Source organism: Vipera berus, assembly GCF_964194415.1.
Source record: "Vipera berus genome assembly, chromosome: 4".
Taxonomy (NCBI): domain Eukaryota; kingdom Metazoa; phylum Chordata; class Lepidosauria; order Squamata; family Viperidae; genus Vipera; species Vipera berus.
The window spans coordinates 85,743,584-85,764,323 of record NC_138206.1 but is presented as its reverse complement, the minus strand read 5'-3'; the positions used below and the strand labels follow the sequence as shown (position 1 = coordinate 85,764,323).

The 20,740-nt window shown below is 41.3% G+C and overlaps 1 protein-coding gene across 1 annotated transcript; it reads left to right on the top strand.

Annotated features, from left to right (window-relative positions):
* Window positions 1-624: 624 nt before the first annotated feature.
* On the top strand, window positions 625-19,473 carry CNGA3 (cyclic nucleotide gated channel subunit alpha 3; the record flags this gene model as incomplete). The annotated part of the gene is made up of 5 exons (XM_081326386.1): window positions 625-671; window positions 3,214-3,366; window positions 11,830-11,937; window positions 14,324-14,430; window positions 18,013-19,473. 5 exons carry the CDS (start codon window positions 625-627, stop codon window positions 19,419-19,421), a joined length of 1,824 nt encoding a protein of 607 aa, XP_081182512.1. The 3' UTR covers window positions 19,422-19,473.
* Between the last annotated feature and the right edge of the window lie 1,267 nt (window positions 19,474-20,740).

Here is a 20,740-nt window from a genome sequence, read left to right as displayed (position 1 = left end):
TCCATATTCCCACATTACTTTGCTCTCACAATAAACTATAAGGAAAGAAACCTCCATTACTGTTTTATAGATGGTGAATCTGATTTAAGAAGAGGATAAATTGAAACAACTGAAAATATGGTAAAAGAAATGCTTGTTTCAATATATATTTGAAACATATTTAATTTATTATATAAATGTCTGATATAAATTTCACTTGGAAGAGCAACATTTCCTTTCCTTCCTGCACCTTAGAGTAGATCATAGCATCTGTTGAGGTATTTAGTTCTTGTTGAATTTCCTACCTTGTTGTTCTTTTCTACTGTGATCATCTGAAATGGGACAAGTGAAAAATAAGACAAATACAAACATTGTAATGTTTTACTGGAAACGGTTTCATAGGTGCTGAGAAATACCGAACTAGGGTAAAAATGGTTAAGATATTGTCTATCCTCCCTCAGTGTATATTATGACAGCAATACAGTAGTGATTGATCAAGAAATGTACATTCTTTCATAAGTGCCTGATTGGAAAGGTTTGAAGCAAGCACACTTTGAAAAGTTAATTAAATGTCTTTTTGCTTGATTCGGAAGGATCCCCTCCCCAGATGAGGATAGATCTTCAAAATTAGAGAGTGTCATTTCCATGGCGGAAGAAGGAGGGGACACATCCACAGAAGGAACAACGAACAGGTCAGCTTCATTTATACTATGTCTGGATAGTGGCCTTGTTTGGAAGCAAATGAATGAAATAAAGGTATATAAGAGCATTGTTAATGCAATGAATTTTGTCTGCATGAAGCCATTAATGAAAGGGATGAACTGAAGAATAAGTTAATCTTGATTTATATTAAGTCAGTCTGGACCAGTGTTTTTCACCTTTGGGAACTTTAATATGTGTGTTGACTAGGGAATTCTGGGAGATCAAGGCCATGTATCTTACAATTCCCAAGGCTGAGAAACACTGGTCTAGTGTGTGGGTATGATGGATGATGAGTTGCAGCAAGGAAGTGTGTTATCTGGCTCAACTGAAGAACGTAGAGTGATAGAATAATTTTTGTATTACTGGGAGAACTTTCTTTAGCTTTTCATCAGAGCTAGAAAATCATATGTGACATTAAGGATGATCAAACTCTCATTAACCAAACTTTCTAGCAGGTGATAATAATAATAAACCTTTATTGTCAAAGTACAACATGTGTACTTTGAGATTAGCTGAGCCTCCCCCCCCCCGTGCTCCCTCCCCCCAACACACAGTGACAACAAACCCTCCATCCTACCACACCATGTGAACCAACTACACCACACACCGGCCTCCCAAGTCAATTCTGCATAAGTTCACAGAGATTATATCCCATTCAAAAGCCTAACAGCCCACGGATAAAAGCTGTTTTTCAGCCTGTTGGTACGGCTGGCTATACTCCTATATCTCCTACCCAATGGTAGGAGAGTAAAGAGATACCGTCCAGGGTGTGAGTCATCCCTGAGAATTTTCCTCACTCTTCCAAGGCAACGAGCCCTGGTGATGTCATCCAGTGGTGTCAGGGGACAGCTCACAATGTCTTCTGCTGTGCTCACTACCCTCTGTAATACTTTCCTGTCTGCGGCTGTCAAACCAGCATACCAAACCACAATACCATACGAGAGGACACTCTCTATAGTAGACCGGTAAAAGAGGGTCATAAGCCGTTGTTCTACCCTGTTCTTCCGCAAGACCCTAAGAAAGTGAAGCCTCTGTTGGGCCTTTCTAGCCACCTGGGTTGTGTTAACTTTCCAGGTCAGATCTTCACAGAGGTAGACTCCCAGAAATTTAAAGAAGGAAACTCTCCCCACACAGTCCTCCCTGATGTAAAGTGGGGCAGGTTCCTCCTTTTTTCTCTGGAAGTCTAACACCATCTCTTTCGTCTTGCCGATGTTTAGGTGCAAGTTGTTGTTACTACACCATATGGATAGTTTTTGTACCTCCACCCTGTATGCTGTCTTATCCCCACATGTAATAAGATCCACCACAGTTGTATCATCTGCGAACTTGATTATTGCAGTGGATGGGTCAGATGATACACAATCATATGTGTACAAAGAGTACAGGTAGGGGCTAAGCACACAGCCCTGTGGCATGCCAGTGCAAAGCTTCAGGGAGGTGGACAAAGCACACCCGACCCTCACTGTTTGTAACTGGTCCCTAAGAAAGTCTTGAATCCAATCGCAGATGGCGGGGGAGAATTTCAAGTCAGTCAGCTTCTCGATGAGAATGCTCAGCAAAATGGTGTTGAAAGCCGAGCTGTAGTCAACAAAAAGCATCCTGACATAACTTCCAGGTTTCTCGAGATGACTTGCTACAGAGTGTAAAGCAGTAGCTATGGCATCATCTGTCGACCTATTTCCCCTGTAGGCAAATTGATGTTTATCAAAGTCCAGTGGGAGGCATGTCCTAAGATGTTGGAGAACCAATCTTTTGAAGCATTTTATGACTACAGACGTTAAGTCACAATCATGAGAATGATCAAAGCTTAATGAATCTTGTCTCATTGCTGAATAAAGTGTGGCTGGGTGAAGCTTCACTAACTTCCTACAGAGCATAATATTCTCAACACTTTGTGTATTGTGGTGAAAGTACTGTATATCTGGGTACAGATTTGCTGCTTTAAAATACAATAGTGATAACATTTCTTTGGAAAATTACAGAAACAGTAACCTCTTATCAGCCCTGAAGTTTTCGTTACACCAAATATTACTTGGACAAAAGTGAAATGTTCAGCTTGGACAAAGAATTCCTTCTAAGACATTTAAGCTCACTGGAAGTTTTTTATTGTTATTTTTGAAAGAAGTGATTATTACCAAATGATGCAAGCATACTGGAAGAACTGATTTTTCTCTGCATTAAGATAAAGATCAGAGGTCACAGAAGCTTTTTTGTTGTCCTATCTGAAATGTGCAAAGTTTCTGCCTATTAGTACATGCCCATTCAATGCATCAAATGAATATATCAAGTAGAAATCTTTCTACATGCATCACCAGTCCAGTTTACAGATTTGTTTCAACTTTCACCATTCACCTCTGCTCTTGGCTGGGGTGATTGCTCCTTGACAGATTTGGAGGTCACAAGGCTGGGAAAGCCAATCTAGTTGTTAATACTAGATAGCAAATGACCAAGGTTCAGTTGTTAGATTGCAAATGGCCAAGATGAAGTTGTTAATCTTAGCCCTTTGTATTGCTGTTCCCTTTTTTCTTTTAGGTCCTCAGGGTTTTTCTCATCGGTGAGAACCTGGTTCAGAAAGCACTTACGTCGAGATGGCCAAAGATCTGATTCTTCAGTTGAGGCTCAAGGGGGAGAAAACAAAGACGACAAAACTAAACCAAAGAAGGATGGGAAAGATGAACAGAAAAAGTAAGAGGATGCTGCTTGAGTGGAAATATTTATAATTTTAAGGGGGCTAACCTACAGAAAAAGGAATAGACTGGTTTCTAGAAGAGTTAGGTTTAGTGAAGATATTCAATATATAAACCATTTCTTTACATGCCATATTTACACATAGAATTGAATACTAGCTGTTGACTTATTCTGTTAGACTAGGAGCAATATTCTATTGCCCTAAATCAGCCAAGTAATCACTCTCTATTCTCTTGGTTTTTAAGTTAAGTGCTGAAAAAGAAACAAACAAATTTTCATAATTAATGATCTGTTCAGAAGATTACTGGTTGATTAATTACAGAAATCAGCTTTCTTAAGCTAATTTATGACTAATGGAGAAATAATGAATCTTAGTCTGGATGAAAGTCTCTAGTTTAAATTGTGCAAGTTCCCATTTCATGTTATCATTCATATTTTGGAATATATATATATATATATATATATGTTAAGTGTTTTTTAAGTATTTAGAATACCTTGCTAGGCCCCAAACATGGGGCAAATCTTATTTCCTGTTTCAGCCTGACCCAAGGCCATCAACAGGCTGTAGTCACACAGTGACAGCTCATATTTGTGTAAATTTTTTGGAATGCTAACAAAGAATTAAAGGGAGACTGATATAGCTATTTCAAACTTATTTGTTCTCATCAGTCAGCCACACCCTTCTGAGATTCGAACCTGGGCTGATTGCACATTAGGCAATTGTTCTAACCCTTAGGCCACAGGCTCTTTCTTGCTTTGTTAGCTGAGAAGCAAGGGAGATATGTGTTAAGTGTTTGTTAAGTATTTAGAATACCTTGCTAGGCCCCAAACACGGGGCAAATCTTATTTCCTGTTTCAGCCTAACCCAAGGCCATCAACATATATATAAAGGTAAAGGTTCCCCCACACATGCATGCTAGTCGTTTCCGACTCTAGGGGCCGGTGCTCATCTCCGTTTCAAAGCCAAAGAGCCAGCGCTTGTCCGAGGACGTCTCCGTGGTCATGTGGCCGGCATGACTAGACGCGAAAGGCACACGGAATGCTGTTACCTTCCCACTGTAGTGGTCCCTATTTTTCTACTTGCATTTTTACGTGCTTTCGAACTGCTAGGTTGGCAGAAGCTGGGACGAGTAACAGGCGCTCACTCTGCTACACGGCACTCAGGATTCGACCCGCCAAACTGCCAACCTTCTGATTGACAAGCTCAGCATCCTAACCCACTGAGCCACCGCGTCCCCCCCCTCTCTCTGTTTCTGTCTATCTATCTATCTATCTATCTATCTATCTATTTATCTATCTATCTAGTGTTTGAGTATGTGATGTTTTCATTTTTTCCCCTGGAATTAAATATTTTTATGAGCGTTAGATATTATGAGAGTTAGACATATTTTACGAGAAGAACTGTATGCTTCTCATCTCCTATGGCTTTGCAGAAGGAGTGAATATTTCTGCTGGCTGTCCAGCAGATTTGACAATTCAGCTGTGACAATGAGGCTTCTTGAGTGTCTCAGCCAAATGCTTTCTATAAATAGCCAGATCTTCAACACAAAAGTGTTTGGCAACATGTGACTAAGGTGATGTCCTGGATAATTCTGTAATGGGGCTTATCCTTGTTATTAGAGTTGTCTTTATTTTTTCAGCATTATGGGAAGACTAACAATTGAACCAGTGAGGGAAGCTAGAATGTGTGTCTGAAACAGAGAGAAAGAGAGACAGACAGACAAAGAGATAGATACACATACACACATACAGTGGCCAGGAGAGTTTATAATTTTTGCTCATTTTTTCATGTTTATGTATATTCATTGATACGTTCATTAATTTGGCCAGATTTAGTATCAACTGCTTCAACACCAGCAGAGAGCAGATACAAGATGGACAATTTTGTCTAGTCTTTCCTAGTTTTCACTTTGTAAGTAGGCTGCTACGATTGTAGGGCAGTTCCTTTGTTCATTGCTTTTGAAAACCTGATTCAGCAAAAATTCTTGGAATGGACAACTGGCCCTTGTAGTAACAACCTAGCCTTTTCCTTCTTAGAGGTTGCCAGTAATACAAATTTGAAAGTTGTCATAGATTTGATAAAAAAATCCTTGTCTTCATGAGTGCTTGTTTTAACACTTGGGCTTCCTATACTGAGTAGATTTTGTGAAGTTTTGCCCAGGTGTCTGTTCATGATTAAATATAATGAATATTATCATATATAACGCATTCTCTTTAAAGTTGTTCACTCCTACTCTTTCTCCTCTCACAATATTAATTTCATTTCTATATAATTTGTGCTGTCCTTTTTCCTCCAAAGCATAAAGCAACAACAAAAGCATGCCACCTTCATACTGCTGGGCAATATTTTTTTTGGGGGGGGGGCTGCAGAACATATTCAATCTTGTGGTTAGCTTAGGGCCACCTATACAAAAATGGGTGTGGCCAGGAAAAAAATTAGTGGCATTTTAAGAAGAGATTGCAGCAGGTTAGAATAAGCTTCCTAGGGGACTTCAGACCTGTGGGCTTGTGGTTGACACAGACCATATATTTCTGTTCTTGAATAACCATGTAAAGTAAGATGGGTGATATCAGAATAAGACTCTGAAACTCTGGCAAATAAAGAGCAGAAGAGATATCTGGAATGACTGGAAAAAAGTTAATGGAGTCTGAGCAAGTGTAGTTGTGAATTCTTGTTTGAACCTATACTGTGGCAATTAGAGTGGTAAATTGTTATGATGTTACTCTCTGACTGCATTTGGGAGGGGATTGTCATCTAGTGACCTTGTTTAGGCTGGCCAGTTTCCTTTTTGGGAGGGGGCCATGAGTTTTTGTTCTTGCCTGGCCTCTGTGATCAGTTGGTGCATGACTTTGTGGGCCTGACTGTTCAAGTTCTTGACTGTGATATGGTGACTGGGGAAATGCTTTGTCATGTTACCCTGGACTACCGGAGCCTGAATTCTCTGAAGAAGAGGATAAGATGGTCTCTGAGATATTGTCAGCCATTTACAGCCTGGATCCATGCTTCTCCTGGCTCCTTTGTGGGGTAAGGGTGCATGTGAAGGTAAGCTAGTCTGAGAGATAATTAGAGCCTCATAGCGTAGTAGTACCGGCAGCCTTGAAAGAAGCTGTAACGCTCTGCTTGTTTAACAGGCCTTTCCTGAATCCAGCTGTTCTTGTTAATTAACATTCTATCTCTAAGCTACTCTGGTGAGGGAGCACTCTTCTTAATTAATGCACTCATATGAATCCAAAACATTTTGGGTTTTTTACACGTCCACCAAGCATGGTAAAAGTCATCTCTTCCTTTATACATTTTAGACATTTTTTTCTGCTGACAAATATCATTTTATAAAAATTCTCTGTAAGATTATAACAATGTAAATTTCAAACCTTTCACCCACATCTTTCATTGTTTAATTTTAGTAAAAGTTTATAAATTTTATCAGTTATTCATTTGTACATAATTCTGCTTCAAATTCTGTCTTACAATGTTCAGAATCAAAATTCCTGTTATATATTTTAAATCTGTCCAGTAATTTTACATAATAAAAGTGTGTGTGTGTTTGTATGTGTGTGTGTGTGTGTGTGTGTGATTATCATTTGTCTTGTTGGAACTTGGCTGGAGATAGCTTGAACCATTTTTGTTGGCTTTTGATATCACTGATCATAATACGTTTTTGGACCTCTGGTGAAGGTTGGACAATGGAGGTATCTTTTGAAATGATGGCAGTCCTTCCTAAAGGAGTGGGGTTCCAGTAAGTAGGGCCATGTGGAATGAATAGGCAAGCAGTTGACTGCAGGGTTCAATATCTTCCCTCTTGCCTTTTAATAAGTGTATGAAACTGCAGGGACAAGTCATCATTCATTGGCTTGGGGTGGGCAGTGTCACATATGGTGATGATATTCAGTTGTTCATGATCATAACACGCTGAGTAGGAGGTCTTGTCAACATCTTGTCCTGGTTTCTAGAGGCTGTTAGGATTTAAATAAGACAAAAAGGCTGACATTGACTGCCAGCATGACAGAGTTGCAATTTGTCCACTGAAGTATTTTGTTGACTGTCAAAAAGCAGTTGAAGTCTTTCTATTTTATGGCCAGGTAGAGACCAGTGGTATACATATTAGATATGATCCTCCCTGGGGCAAAGGACTCTTAAAGCAGTAACTCACCTTTACTTTGGGGCCTACAATGGCTTCATTTTAGCTTTCAAGTGCAATTCCAAGTGCTGGTCATTACAGATAATCCTTGACTTAAAACAGTTCATTTAGTGACCGTTCAAAGTTACAACACGGAAAAAAGTGACTTATGACATTTTTTCACTCTTATGACCATTGCAGCACCCCCATAGTCACATGATCAAAATTCAGATGCTTGGGAACTGGTTCATATATATGACAGTTGTAGTATCCTGGGGATCATCTTTTGCAACCTTCTGACAAACAAAATCAATGGGGAAGCCAGATTCACTTAACAACCATGTTACTAATTTAACAACTGCAGTGATTCACCTAACACAGGGGTGTCAAACTGCCGGCCTGCAGGCCGGATGCATCACATGGAAGCTGCACCCACCCCATTACCGGCAATGGCAAAACAGTGCTGATACGTTGCGTGACATCACGTGACGTCATGAGTTTGACATGTCTGACCTAACGGTACTGACAAGAAAGATCATAAAATGGACCAAAACTCTCTTAACAACTGTCTCACTTAGCAACAGAAATTTGGAGCTCAGTTGTGGTTGTAAGTCGAGGACTACCTAGAAAGCCTTACCTGGCTTGGCACTGAAACACTTGCAGGACTCCCTCCTCCCATGGGAACTGACCTGCCTGAATTTTGTATCCTGAGAGAAGCTGCTACTGATCCTCCTTTCTTTGATACTGGTACTGCTGAGATCTGCAACTGCTCTGCTTTTTGGTGACACTGCCTGTGCTACTATGGAATCACCCCCTCCCCCCAGTCAAAAGCAGGCTGGTGCAGATAGATTTATCTTCCTGGAAATTGTTGAAGGCTTATTATGAGTCATAGGACTCTCAAGATTGTTTAATTTATTTTATGCTTATAATTTTATCTTTTTATGCTTTTTTTTAGTTTTCATCTACCTGTCAGGACCCACCCCAAACCATGTCTTAGGAACTGGAGCCAATTCTAGTCCAAAAAGAAATCTTTACTATGACATGCTTGGCTGTGGGAATACAAGACAGGATCTAATGTTCTACAAATTGAAACCTTATAAAGAGTTCCCTGTTCAACCCCCCTCACCTAACCCCATTTGGTCAGCCCCCCATGATTTCCCTGCTCCCCTTTTGGGAAGTTGAGTTCTGCTGTCCTCCAGTTTATCCCGGGGTTCCATTTCTTCAGCCATTCCAGTCCCAAAATCATTGGGCATTCCATGCCTGGGGCCACTATAAACGTTATGTCTTCCTCATGAGACCCCAGGGACAGGTGAATTGGTAGAGTGGCTAGGGTAGCTGGTCCCCCCCTGCTATTGATCCATCTAATTGACTAAAGGAGATTGGTTGTTTTAGTCTCCTCACTGAGATACTCAATCTCTCCACCAGCGTTGGGCTGATGAGGCAGCGGATGCAGCCAGATTCTATCAGAGCATTTATTTCGAAGGCTATAGGCATAGAGGAAGCTAATATAGTCACTGTCTTAAGTATGGGTGGAAGGGGTCCACTTACCAATGGTTCTCCCTCTGAGCTGTCTTCCGAGGTGTCCATCGCCCCTGCGGTGTAGGCCGAAGTCCAATCCCAGTTCTTGGCGGGAGTTGAGGGCTCTACAGCCTCTGTCCCCTTCATGGAAGATTCTTTTGGGTTGCCTTGGGGCTTCCCCAGCTTTTCGGAAGATGATGCCTCTGTTTTGCATGGGGGGGCTTTCGAACAATACTCTGCAGCACGGTGGCCCTCTCTCCCGCAATTGAAACATCCCTTTGACTTTTTAGCCGTGGCCGGTGGGTTTTCCCCCTCCCGTGTTTGCTCGAGTGGCAGGCGGCCCCATGATTTTCCTCTGCGTTGTCTCTTCAATGGGTCTATTTCCACTTCTTTCGCCAGGACATACCAGTCATCGAGATGGTAGGGGTCTCCTCGAGGCAGGCAAGCGTCATACAGGTCGTAGTTTAGACTGTCTTTGAAGTGGCTAAGGAGGATGTCTTCTGGCCAGTTCAGCTTGCTGGCGATGGCTCAGAATTCTTGGGTATATTCGGCCACTGTTCGCCTGCCCTGCCTCACCGTTTTGATTCTCTCCCAGGCCTTCCGGTCAGCCAAGGGGTCCTTGAACCACCGCCTCAAGGATGACATGAATCGGTTGAAGTCGTTGAGTTCTGGGGCGTTGGAGTCATGCAGGTTCACCACCCAGTCTGCAGCTGTCCCATCCAGGGCGGATTGCACAATTCAAATGCGGGTTTTGTCACTGGGGATATCCCGTCCGTATTCTTCCATGTAGCTGAGGACTTGGGTTAGGAAAAATCCCAGTTGTGATGGCTCCCCCTTGAACTTTGCTTCCAGGGGCGGGAATCTTTGACTGGAGCATTGTCTGCGCCATGGAGGGTATCGCTCCTCATCTTGATCCCCGTCTGTGGGTCTGGGGGTGGGTGGGCACCACTGAGTCAGCGACTCCTGTTCCATTGGACGGCCCCGGGGTTTCAGGTACTGGATCCCCTCTGTTACCTCTCCAGTTGCGGCCCCAGGCGTTGCATAGGTTGCAGTTTCCAGCTCTCTCCTCCCTTAGTGAGCTAAGGGTTGCTTTCATCAGGTCAATAGCTTTTTCCAGAATCCGTTCTTCCTCACTGGTGTGCAGGGAGCTCTCCATCTCTTGCCTCCATTCCGGTTGGTGGTCGCTCCATCTCAGGGTCACTTCTCCCGAAGCCTTTTCCCACTCACTTTTCCTTCCAACGCCCATCGACCACCAGGGTTTTCGGTCATGCTGCTCCACCGTTTCCTCCCAGGAGGAATATGATGCTTCAGCTTCCCACTGTTTCTGGGAATTCGGCTGGGAGGAAGACTCCTTCTCCATGGGGCTTCCCTCCTCTCTTGCTTCGTCATCAGACATTATGTTTATTGCAAAATCCCCCGGTAAGGTTTCTCCCTTCCAGGTTGACTTTTAGTGCAGATCCTGTCTACTGTCAGGACCCACCCCAAACCACGTCTTAGGAAGACAAAACTCTTGGAGCCAATTCTAGTCCAAAAAGAAATCTTTACTATGACATGCTTGGCTGTGGGAATACAAGACAGGATCTAATATTGTTCTACAAATTGAAACCTTATAAAGAGTTCCCTGTTCAACCCCCCTTCCCTAACCCCATTTGGGCAGCCCCCCATCATTTACCTCGTGTCATCCCTTTCATGGGAAAAGGAACTTTGGATTTTATGGTTATTGCTCTTCCTTCAAAAGGAGACACAAGCCAGTTGCCTCCTATCTTAACCCCCCCTTTTGTTCCCCCAGTTCAAAAGACTTCTCTGAATCTTTGAAATGCCTAAGGCAGGCTGAATCCACATTTGTTCCTTCCTCCTCGGGAGATGGCAGAATCCATGGAATAATGTTTTAAACATAAATTTATGAATATGATATAAATGGATTCTGACACTACCTCTTACTGGCGATGGTCTGATTTTCATTGCTTCATCCTTTGCTTACTCTTAATTACTACAAGCTGCCAAGAGTCTGAGAGATTGCAGTGGGTGAAAATATGATTGATAAGTGAATGAATGAATGAATGAATGAATGAATGAATGAATAGTTCTCGAGTCGAAAGAGCATCAAAACAGGATTTATTTATTAAAGTTTGCCTCTTGTGTGTGTAAAACGTTTTATAGGGAACATGACAGAATAGTAAATAGTAAATTAATTGAGAAGTCTCTCCTCAAGTCAGAGTGATTCTGGTCATCAGACCATTGGTACTTGCCCTAATCATAGCTTTTTACCTGGGATGGTAAAATCATGGAAACAGGGTATTTGGGTAGATCATGGGCCTAGACAGAACAGGAGATCAACCATGTTAGATGGATGGATGGGTGAGGACTCAGTCAATTGGAATTCAAGGCTGTTACACATATTATTGAAGCACTTGTTCTAGTGATTGAAAAGATAAATTTGCCACTTTCAGTTTAAGAATGTTTATTGATTGAATGGCCAATACCAGCCATAAAGCATTTCTTTCCTAGCTGCAGACATCTTTTTAGTCTTAAAAGCAAACATTATCAAACATAAAATATTTGAGGGGTCCTTGGTGCTCTCCTACTTTGGTTGTTTTCTTGTCGCCGTTTCATTACCCAAACTAAGCAACATCATCAGCGCTAGTGATGATGATGTTACCTAGTTTGAGTAATGAAATATGTTAAAAGAAAACAACCAACGTCAGAGAGCACCAAGGACCTCTCTTCAACCCTGAGCTACAAATGTTCTCCTTTATTGGCATATAAAATATTTCTTTGATTAGAGTTCTTCATGAGCCCCTAAACTTCCTTTTTTCATTTCCAGGGAAAAGAAAGAAATCTTTGTAGTAGATCCTTCAAGCAACCTGTATTATAGGTGGTTGGGAATCATTGCAGCACCAGTATTCTATAACTGGTGTCTATTGGTATGTAGGTAAGGATGATTCTTAATGCATCCCTGTTCGGTTACTAGTACTTTTGTCACTGGCATCTGAGGGTGGGGGTGATTAAAAAAGTCAATATTGTGGCTAGAAATCAAAGCTCTGCAGTTATTTACATGTGTTATGTATATGATTCACATGAAAAGAGAAGGAGCTTCAGTTGTACAATTGCCACCAGCATCTTGAGTCTCCACCCCTCTGCAATTGCTTCTGGTTCTGAAATGTAATGTGTCTGTTTGTCTTTCACAAAATATTTATTTGCATTAGCTCCTTTTTCAACAATCATGTAAGTAAAAAATACTGCAGCAGTTTAAAAAGTAAAGTTGTGTATGCTTTAAAAATAGTTTGAAAGAGATACTGTGGACCTTCTGAGACCATAACATTTCTCACTAAAACCTACATGATATAGAACTGGAACAAGAGGATGTGACTGAGGTGCACTAAAGATAGGCTACTTTAATGATTATTTAATAGTTCAGTAATCAGATAAAGACAGTCTTTGATTAGATTCACACAAAGAGCTCTGTTGTTTGTTTTCACCGTGTTTAGCTGAATTGACTCAATTCTCACAAACTAAGCAAGAAACTAAGAACTGCAAAAACCCAACAGTCAGATTCATACAGCATACTTAGCAAACCAACCAAATAATATATGAATCTCTGTCTAGCTAACTATTCATTCTGAGCACAACAAGATAATGGTTTGGATTCCTTCTTCAATTATACGCATCTATTAAACTCTTGATCCATACAGAGTGAATCAGAAAATACCATGTTTGTAGCAGCCTGTAGGCGCCACCTGGTGGACTCATTTGTCAACTAGGAATGGCTACATTCCTTATGGGCTAACTCTACATTGGTCTTTTCATTCAGCAACAGGAGTGCAGTATTCATTCAGAGTCACTGTGATGAGGGGCAGCCATGCAAATACAAACAAACAAACAAACAAACAAATATGAATGAGTAAGTAAGTAAGTGCCACCCAGAGTCATTTGGAAGTAAATCAGCAAATACATTCATAAATAAAAAGAGAGAGAAATAGCAGCTTGCTTTTTTTAAAAAAAGTGGCCATCTTGTTGGCAATGCCAAACCTTTGCAAACTGGAGATTCTCAGTCATCCAAGTCATGGTTGTCCCAAATGTGCTTTTTCAAAGGGTGACTGGACTTGGTTGTTGCTTGAAGATGTTTTGCTTTTCATCCAAGAAACTTCTTCAGTTCTGGAGCTTCTTGGATGAGGAGTGAAACATCTTCAAGCAAAAACAAAGAAAGTCCAGTTGCCTTTAGAAAAAAGCACCTTTGGGGTTTGCAAACTGATATTTTCAATAAAAAATATGAACAAAGACATTGTCAGGTGAAGGCACTGAAGCCAATTATTTTGTGGTTACAGGACTTGGTGCTTACTTAGTTTTCAGTCCTGCTAGGCTTTATTGTTTTTTAAAAGAGTGTTTTATTTATAAATACTGTAAGTAAATGAGAGGTTGATCTGCTGCAAAATCAGCTATTGGCTTGGAGGCGTGTTATTAAGAGCCATTAATTGTGGGGAGATGCATTCCAGTAAATTGTTTGGAAGTGTGCACCAGCAAATAGAGAATGATAGGGAATAGTTCAGCAGCTAAATGGATAGACATGGAACTATGTCACCAGTTGTTCTTTGGTAAGCAAACGTTTTGTGTTTGGTTACATCCTGTTCTGTACCAGCCTGCTACCGGCCCTGCAGAAAAGGCAGGGACAACCCCTTTACAAACGGCAAGAGGCTGGAATTAAGCCTGCCAAATTTATTAACATAAAACAGAGCAAAACAAGACACCAACCATGAAACAGGAGCTATGAAACAGGAACTAATCAAGCGGTTGCCTTCAGCAAACCAGCCCTCCCACGCATTCCCCTTTTATACATTTCAGGGCGTGGCTTCTCTCTGCCTCCTTCCAAGGTGCCCCATTGCCTTCCTCTGTTTACTCCTGATTGACTGCCTCCTACGTCGGGCGTCCTTGAACAGGGCCAACTGTGGGTCATCTTCATCCACGCTGTCAGGCTCACACAGCTGGGTCTCTGTCGTGACAGAGGGGCCTAGCTGAGGGCTCTCATCAGCAAGATCTTCAACCCCCTCAGCAAGCTCTTCAACACCCCCCTCCTCCTCTGAGTCATCCGACCCAACTGCCGAACCCACAGGCTGACCCTGAATCACAACACATCCATCACAAAAGTTTTTTTCTAACTAGGCAAATCATGTTGTGAAAATGTCCAATCACATCATGTTCTAAAAATTCTAGATGTGCTCCAATCCTCCAAATTTGCCTATTACTTGTAAGAAACATGTGACTATTGTATCGTATTTATTTGTTACAATTCTAACTCTAACCAGATCATCTGGTTTATCTAGGGCCTGCTTTGATGAGCTTCAGATGAATCATCTTGCACTTTGGCTGTTCTTGGATTATTCTTCTGATATTATCTACCTCATGGACACATTTGTCAAATTTAGGACAGGTGAGCAATTGTCTACCAGGGGGCTATACACATCAATTAATTTCTTAAGAACATTGACCACATGGAGTGAAGTCACCAGGTTTATTAGAAATCCTCCTCTCATTTAGCTTGACCTGAGAGCCTCTCACCTCCAAAATTCCAATACTGCATACTGTAGGATTATACAGGAGCAAAAGCCTCCATAACATGGTAGATATTGGAGAAATGGTTACTACAAGGCAGTGCTTATGAGCAGGGCTTTTTTTCTCATAGAACGCTCAGAACGGAGTTCCGGCACCTTTTTTGGATGGAACCTTGTCGGGTAGGCAAGGCGGGTTGTATGACGTGTGAGTTCCGGCACCTTTTTCTTTTACAAAAAAGCACTGCTTATGAGTAATTTTCTTTTCCTTACTCTCCCCCCCTACAAATGTAACCTTTTGTCCAAGCTGAATGCCAATAGGGGCAGAGGATAAAACCTCTGTTGTAGGGAGATAGACCATGTAGTTGAATCTATTGTATACAATAGATTGAAAGGCTGCTTTAGTGATTAACATTTTAAGAGGAAGAGGATGGTATATTTTAAGGCAATCAAAGCTGAGAAACATTTGTGAACTTGCTTCTGAGAAAGAAATGACTTGGAAGTCCCTCAAACAACCCATATTGGGCGGCACAGCCTAAAGCTTTGTTTTTCAAGCAGATCAGAAAGAGGAGAAATTAGTTTTGCAGCTTCTCCATTCTTCATGAACTCCTGGAAGCATTATCAATCCTTTGTCCTCAAGAATCAGGAATTAAAGCACAGACTAGCCCTTCTTTCTCTGATCCACTCTCACTTCTTATCTATTATTAATTCTTTCTCTATTCCCCCACCTCATCTCTCTATTGAGGCTGGCTTTTCAATTCCCCCTTTCCTTTTCTCTCCTTCTCCCACTCTACTTCCCCATTTCTCCCCATTTGCATCAGTACCCCTCCCCCTGCATCCCTTGGTGTATCCAAAGAACAGGGTCTCCTACGGAGCATATATGGGACTTGCCTGGCTGTCCATGCAGCATGATGTCAAAATAATCAGGATGGTGATTGCAAGTTAATTCAAAGTCCCACATTTGTCCCATGCACAAGCAGCAGAGTTCAATAGTGACATTTTGACTTTTTGATACAACCCTCTTTTTCCCCAAAGACATTTTCCCTTTCTCTAAAATCTGTTTGCAAATATGATGTCCCATTTCTAGCTCTTTGGTTACTTGCAGTGCTGGTAAAATGCTATTTCCCCAATCACTTTAATTCTTGCCTTCATTGTTTTTGCATAAATTTTCTGCATTCATTTTTAAAAAAATTCCTTGCTTTCCTTGCTCTTTAATAAAATCTAACCCAGTTCTGTGAGGAGAGCATGGGCGCTATTTTTGAGATTCAAGCTCTCTTTGGGATGCATAATATTTAAATATTATTTAGTTCAGAAATCTTGCTTACATGCTAAACTAGGGTTTTTCAACCTTTTCACCGATTGTACCACTTCTAGGATATGGCAATATTTGAGTACCACCTAGCAAGGTGTCAAAAACTTGATGACCAAAAAAACAAACAAAACCCTGTTCAAGGTTGCAATTGCACTGAAATGACTTATTACCATTTTTCACACTTATGACCATTGCAGCATGCCCAGGGTCATGTGATTTATATTTGGATGCTTGGCAACTGATTCATATTTATGATGGTCACAGTGTCCCAAGGTCATGTGGTCCCCTTTTGCAACCTTTTGACAAGCAAAGTCAATGGCAGAGCTGCTGGTGGCCAAGTGCTAAGGCGGGACTTCCTTCCCTCCCTCCCTCCTTCCATGTCTCCCTCTTTCTCATTCCCATCTCCTTCTGAAGGAAGAATTTGACACCCTCCCCATATTTTCCCTCTTCCATATATTCATCAAATAAGGAAAAGCCTCCAGAGCAGAAAAGACAAACCATTTAGGGAACTAGCTTAAAAAGGTGCATTCCCCTTTAAGAATTAACTACTGGCTAGAAAGGAAAGTTAAAGAGCTGACAGCCGGCACTTAAGGAAGAAAAAAAAATGTAGTAAGTACTGGCTGCTGGCTAAGGCAGCCTCCCCAAATGGCTCCATTCATAAGTAAAGGAATGCTACAGGAAAAATCCACTCAGGAGAAAAATACTTCAAAATCCCTTGCAGCTAACAATAAAAGCTAACACCAGACATCAGCCATCAGCCAAATAGAAATTGTCAAACACTCCTTAAGAACTCAAAGCCCAAATTGCACAAATCCCAGAACTTCAAAGTCAGAAAAGGACATAAGAATCCTTCCACCCTCCATCTCCCTCCCTCCCTCCATGCCTCATGTCCAGCTGATGCTGCCTTTCTTCATTGCTGCCTTTCTTCATTCCTCATGGAGGGCAACCCTTCCCCCACTGCATTTCTTGCCTCTTTGTTGCTGCCAGCACAGGTGGCTGCCACAGAAGTTGTAGATTGGCTCATGGCCGGCCTGCTTGATCTCCTCTCCTCTCCACTTTCCTCCTTCTTCTTTCCCTTCGGTGCAGCTAGAGCTGACTCCACTTCTTCCCAAGGCTGCTTCTTTTTATCTCTCTCCCTCTCCCACCCAAACTGCCTCCTTTTATAGCTTCTCCTGTGTCTGCCACCCTCTTCCTCCTTTCTCATGGGGGGGAGAGCTGGAAGTGAGCCTGGGGCCTTTGCCTCACCCCAACCACTCTGCAGCTCCGGAGCACTCTCTCACAGTAAGTCCTTGCCTGCACTGGCTTGTTCCCTCCCCCACTACACTTGGCTAGGCAGGGCTGCATACCATCTGCCATGTGCTGATGTACAAGTGGTACGCGTACCACTGGTTGGAAAGTCCTGTGCTAAACCATTTCTACAAAACACATCATAGCATCCCTATGATTTTGTTCCCTAATTTGCCCCCTCTCTATTTTATGGAATGGGGATTCAAAGGGCAAAATGGGTAATTTTAAGTGTTGTATAAATTTAAGGCTTTTCACCCCTTAAAACTCTTGAACTCTATTCTTCACAAAGTTTATAGTTCCAATTTAAAGAGCAGTCTTGACACACCAAATAATTGCCTGGGGTCACCCTCCAGATAATAAAGTTTGTGTATTTTGGGGCTAGAGCAAACAAACCTATTATTAGGAAAGTATTTTTAAAAGAGGAGAGATTTTAGATTGATTGGAAGATTGCTGTCTGTTCCTCCCAATAGCCAAAACTTTCTTGGCAAGTCATAAAATAAAGATTAAATTAATAATGTACTAAAAATGGAAAAATAGAAGCTTTTACATGAATTGAAACAGTTCAACATAGTGGTACAACTGACAGCAAAAGCCAACAATAATGCATGTCCTAAACAGGGCTAATGTATGTTTTAATTTGAAACAAAAAAAGGAGTTTGCTTTCTTAGATGATGTCCTTGGGAAAGCAAAGCCCTTTCTGCTCTTTTCAGTGTGTAAGTGTGTAAAAGAGGAGGGTACCTAAGAGGAGATGAAATGATAGGTCACTGCAACATATTTTGCACTTACAAATTAATATGGGAAGCTTTATGGTTTAGGCATTTCTAGTCCAGACATTTCTTACCTTTTTTCTTTATTATACTTTAAGGTTTCCTTGAACAAGGACTACTAGTTAAAGATGAGAAGAAATTAAAACAATATTATAAATCAACTTTGCAGTTCAAGTTGGACCTGTTGTCCCTTTTTCCAACTGATCTGGGATTTTTACACTTTGGAATGAACTATCCTGAGTTGCGATTTAACCGGTTACTGAGACTTCCCCGCCTATTTGAATTTTTTGATCGTACAGAAACAAGAACAAACTATCCAAATATATTTCGTATTGGGAACCTTGTCTTATACATTCTCATCATTATTCACTGGAATGCATGTATATATTTTGCCATTTCCAAACTAATTGGATTTGGAACCGACTCCTGGGTTTATCCCAATATCTCCCATCCTGAATATGGACGGTTGTCCAGAAAGTATATTTACAGCTTATATTGGTCCACGCTGACATTGACAACCATTGGAGAAACTCCACCTCCAGTGAAAGATGAAGAGTATCTATTTGTGGTCATGGACTTTTTGGTGGGTGTGCTTATCTTTGCTACCATTGTGGGCAATGTAGGCTCTATGATTTCTAACATGAATGCCTCTAGGACAGAGTTCCAGGCCAAGGTTGATTCCATAAAGCAATACTTGCAATTTCGAAAGGTCACTAAAGATTTGGAAGCAAGAGTGATTAAATGGTTTGATTATCTGTGGACCAATAAGAAAACAGTAGAAGAAACAAAAGTCCTGAGATACCTCCCTGATAAGCTGAAAGCTGAGATTGCCATAAATGTCCATATGGATACACTAAGGAAAGTGCGGATCTTCCAAGATTGTGAAGCTGGACTCCTGATTGAGTTGGTGTTGAAATTAAAACCTACTGTTTTCAGTCCTGGAGACTATATATGCAAAAAAGGTGATATTGGAAGAGAGATGTATATTATTAAAGAAGGAAAACTGGCTGTTGTGGCAGATGATGGGGTGACACAGTTTGTGGTTCTAAGTGATGGCAGTTACTTTGGAGAAATCAGCATCTTAAACATCAAAGGCAGCAAAGCTGGCAACAGGAGAACTGCCAATATCAGAAGCATAGGTTACTCTGATCTGTTCTGTTTGTCCAAGGATGACCTGATGGAAGCTCTCACTGAATATCCTGAGGCCAAAAAGGCACTGGAAGAAAAAGGACGGCAAATTTTGTTGAAAGATAACTTGATTGATGAGGAGGTAGCTAAAGCAGGAGCTGACCCAAAAGACTTGGTAGAGAAAATAGATAAACTTGAAACAGCTCTGGATACTCTTCAGACAAGGTTTGCTAGACTTTTAGCAGAGTACACCACCTCACAGTCTAAACTCAAGCAGAGACTTGTAGAAGTTGAGACCAAAGTGAAGAAGTCTGGAAATGGCGCTTCATTAGATGTACCAGACGAAGCTGGAAAACCAGAAGAAAAGAAAAAGAATTAAGTATGTATGGTCATCTTCATTTAGCACAGAACTACTGCACCCTATATGAACACACCTGCAAATATGTGATTGTTTTATATCATCTGGAACCAACAAGTTTGTATAGTTTTTAATTGAAGCAATTGTCTTCTAAATAGTAAATGCTGAACTTCTATGATCTTTTTAGAAACAGATTTCCACATTTCTTTTATTTATTTTGTATTGGGGAAAGATTGTCTATGAGTGATGATCACATCTTATTATTAGTTGTTTGTATAGACCCCATCACATTTATCATTTTAGCTTTGCAACAAGCACCTGCTGCAAAGAGAGACTTCTCTGAATGGAACAGACTTTATAATACTGATGCATAGATATACCAACATGACTTGCCCATTTTCTTCCTTGAAATAGCAGTTTTTCCATTAATATAATGCATCCATTTCACATTATGTCTTTTTTGCTCATTAAAAAAACCCTTAATACCTAGGAGATGTGGCCTAGAATGTGTGTGGTGGAAAACAGAGAGTGGATTTGTCCAAATGAAGACCTGTGCAACAGCAAAATATCTACATTTCTCTGTTGTATTGCATTAGCAGAATAAGCCCTCCAACATCCCTCTTTGTGACTGACATCCTGATGGGTTTCATGCTCAACAGTTTCCTGACAAAATCTCTCATGTTTGCTCAGAGTTGGATGCTATTTTGACAAATGTAACAAAATTAAGAGTGTTAACATGAGTTTTCTACCTGTGGGCTATGAGGGACTGAGTTCAGGAGGTGATTAATGCCTCTTTGAGGGAGGAAATGGTACCTCCTCCCCCAACCTGATAGAGTATACCCTTCTTGAAAGGATCCACTCTCAATCCTACAATGTTAGACAACTTCTGCCCAATTTCTGATTTTCATTTTTTGGGAACATTCTGGTGAAGGTGGTGGTAGTGCTTCATTGCAAAGATGAAGATGACTACTTTAATCCCTTATGGTCATGGTTCAGTTCTGGGCATGGACAGAATGACATTAATTTGCTCTGTATGGGGACACAAAAGGAACCCCCTTGGGAATCCCCTTGGCAGTAGTGATGTCACCGGCTAATCCTTTCAACCCAGAAGTGCCTTGCTAGGTACTTCTGACACAAATGCTCTCATGGATGACATTGGAATCTGGATGATGGAAGGCAGCTCTTCAATGGTTTCAGATGGTATGAACTGTTTTATCCTTCTAGACCAGGCATGTCAAACTTGCAGCATCATGTAACATTGCATGACATATTGCGACTTTTCCATTGCCGGCGATGGGGTGGGTGCGGTTTTGGTGTGACGCATCTAGCCTGTGGGCTGG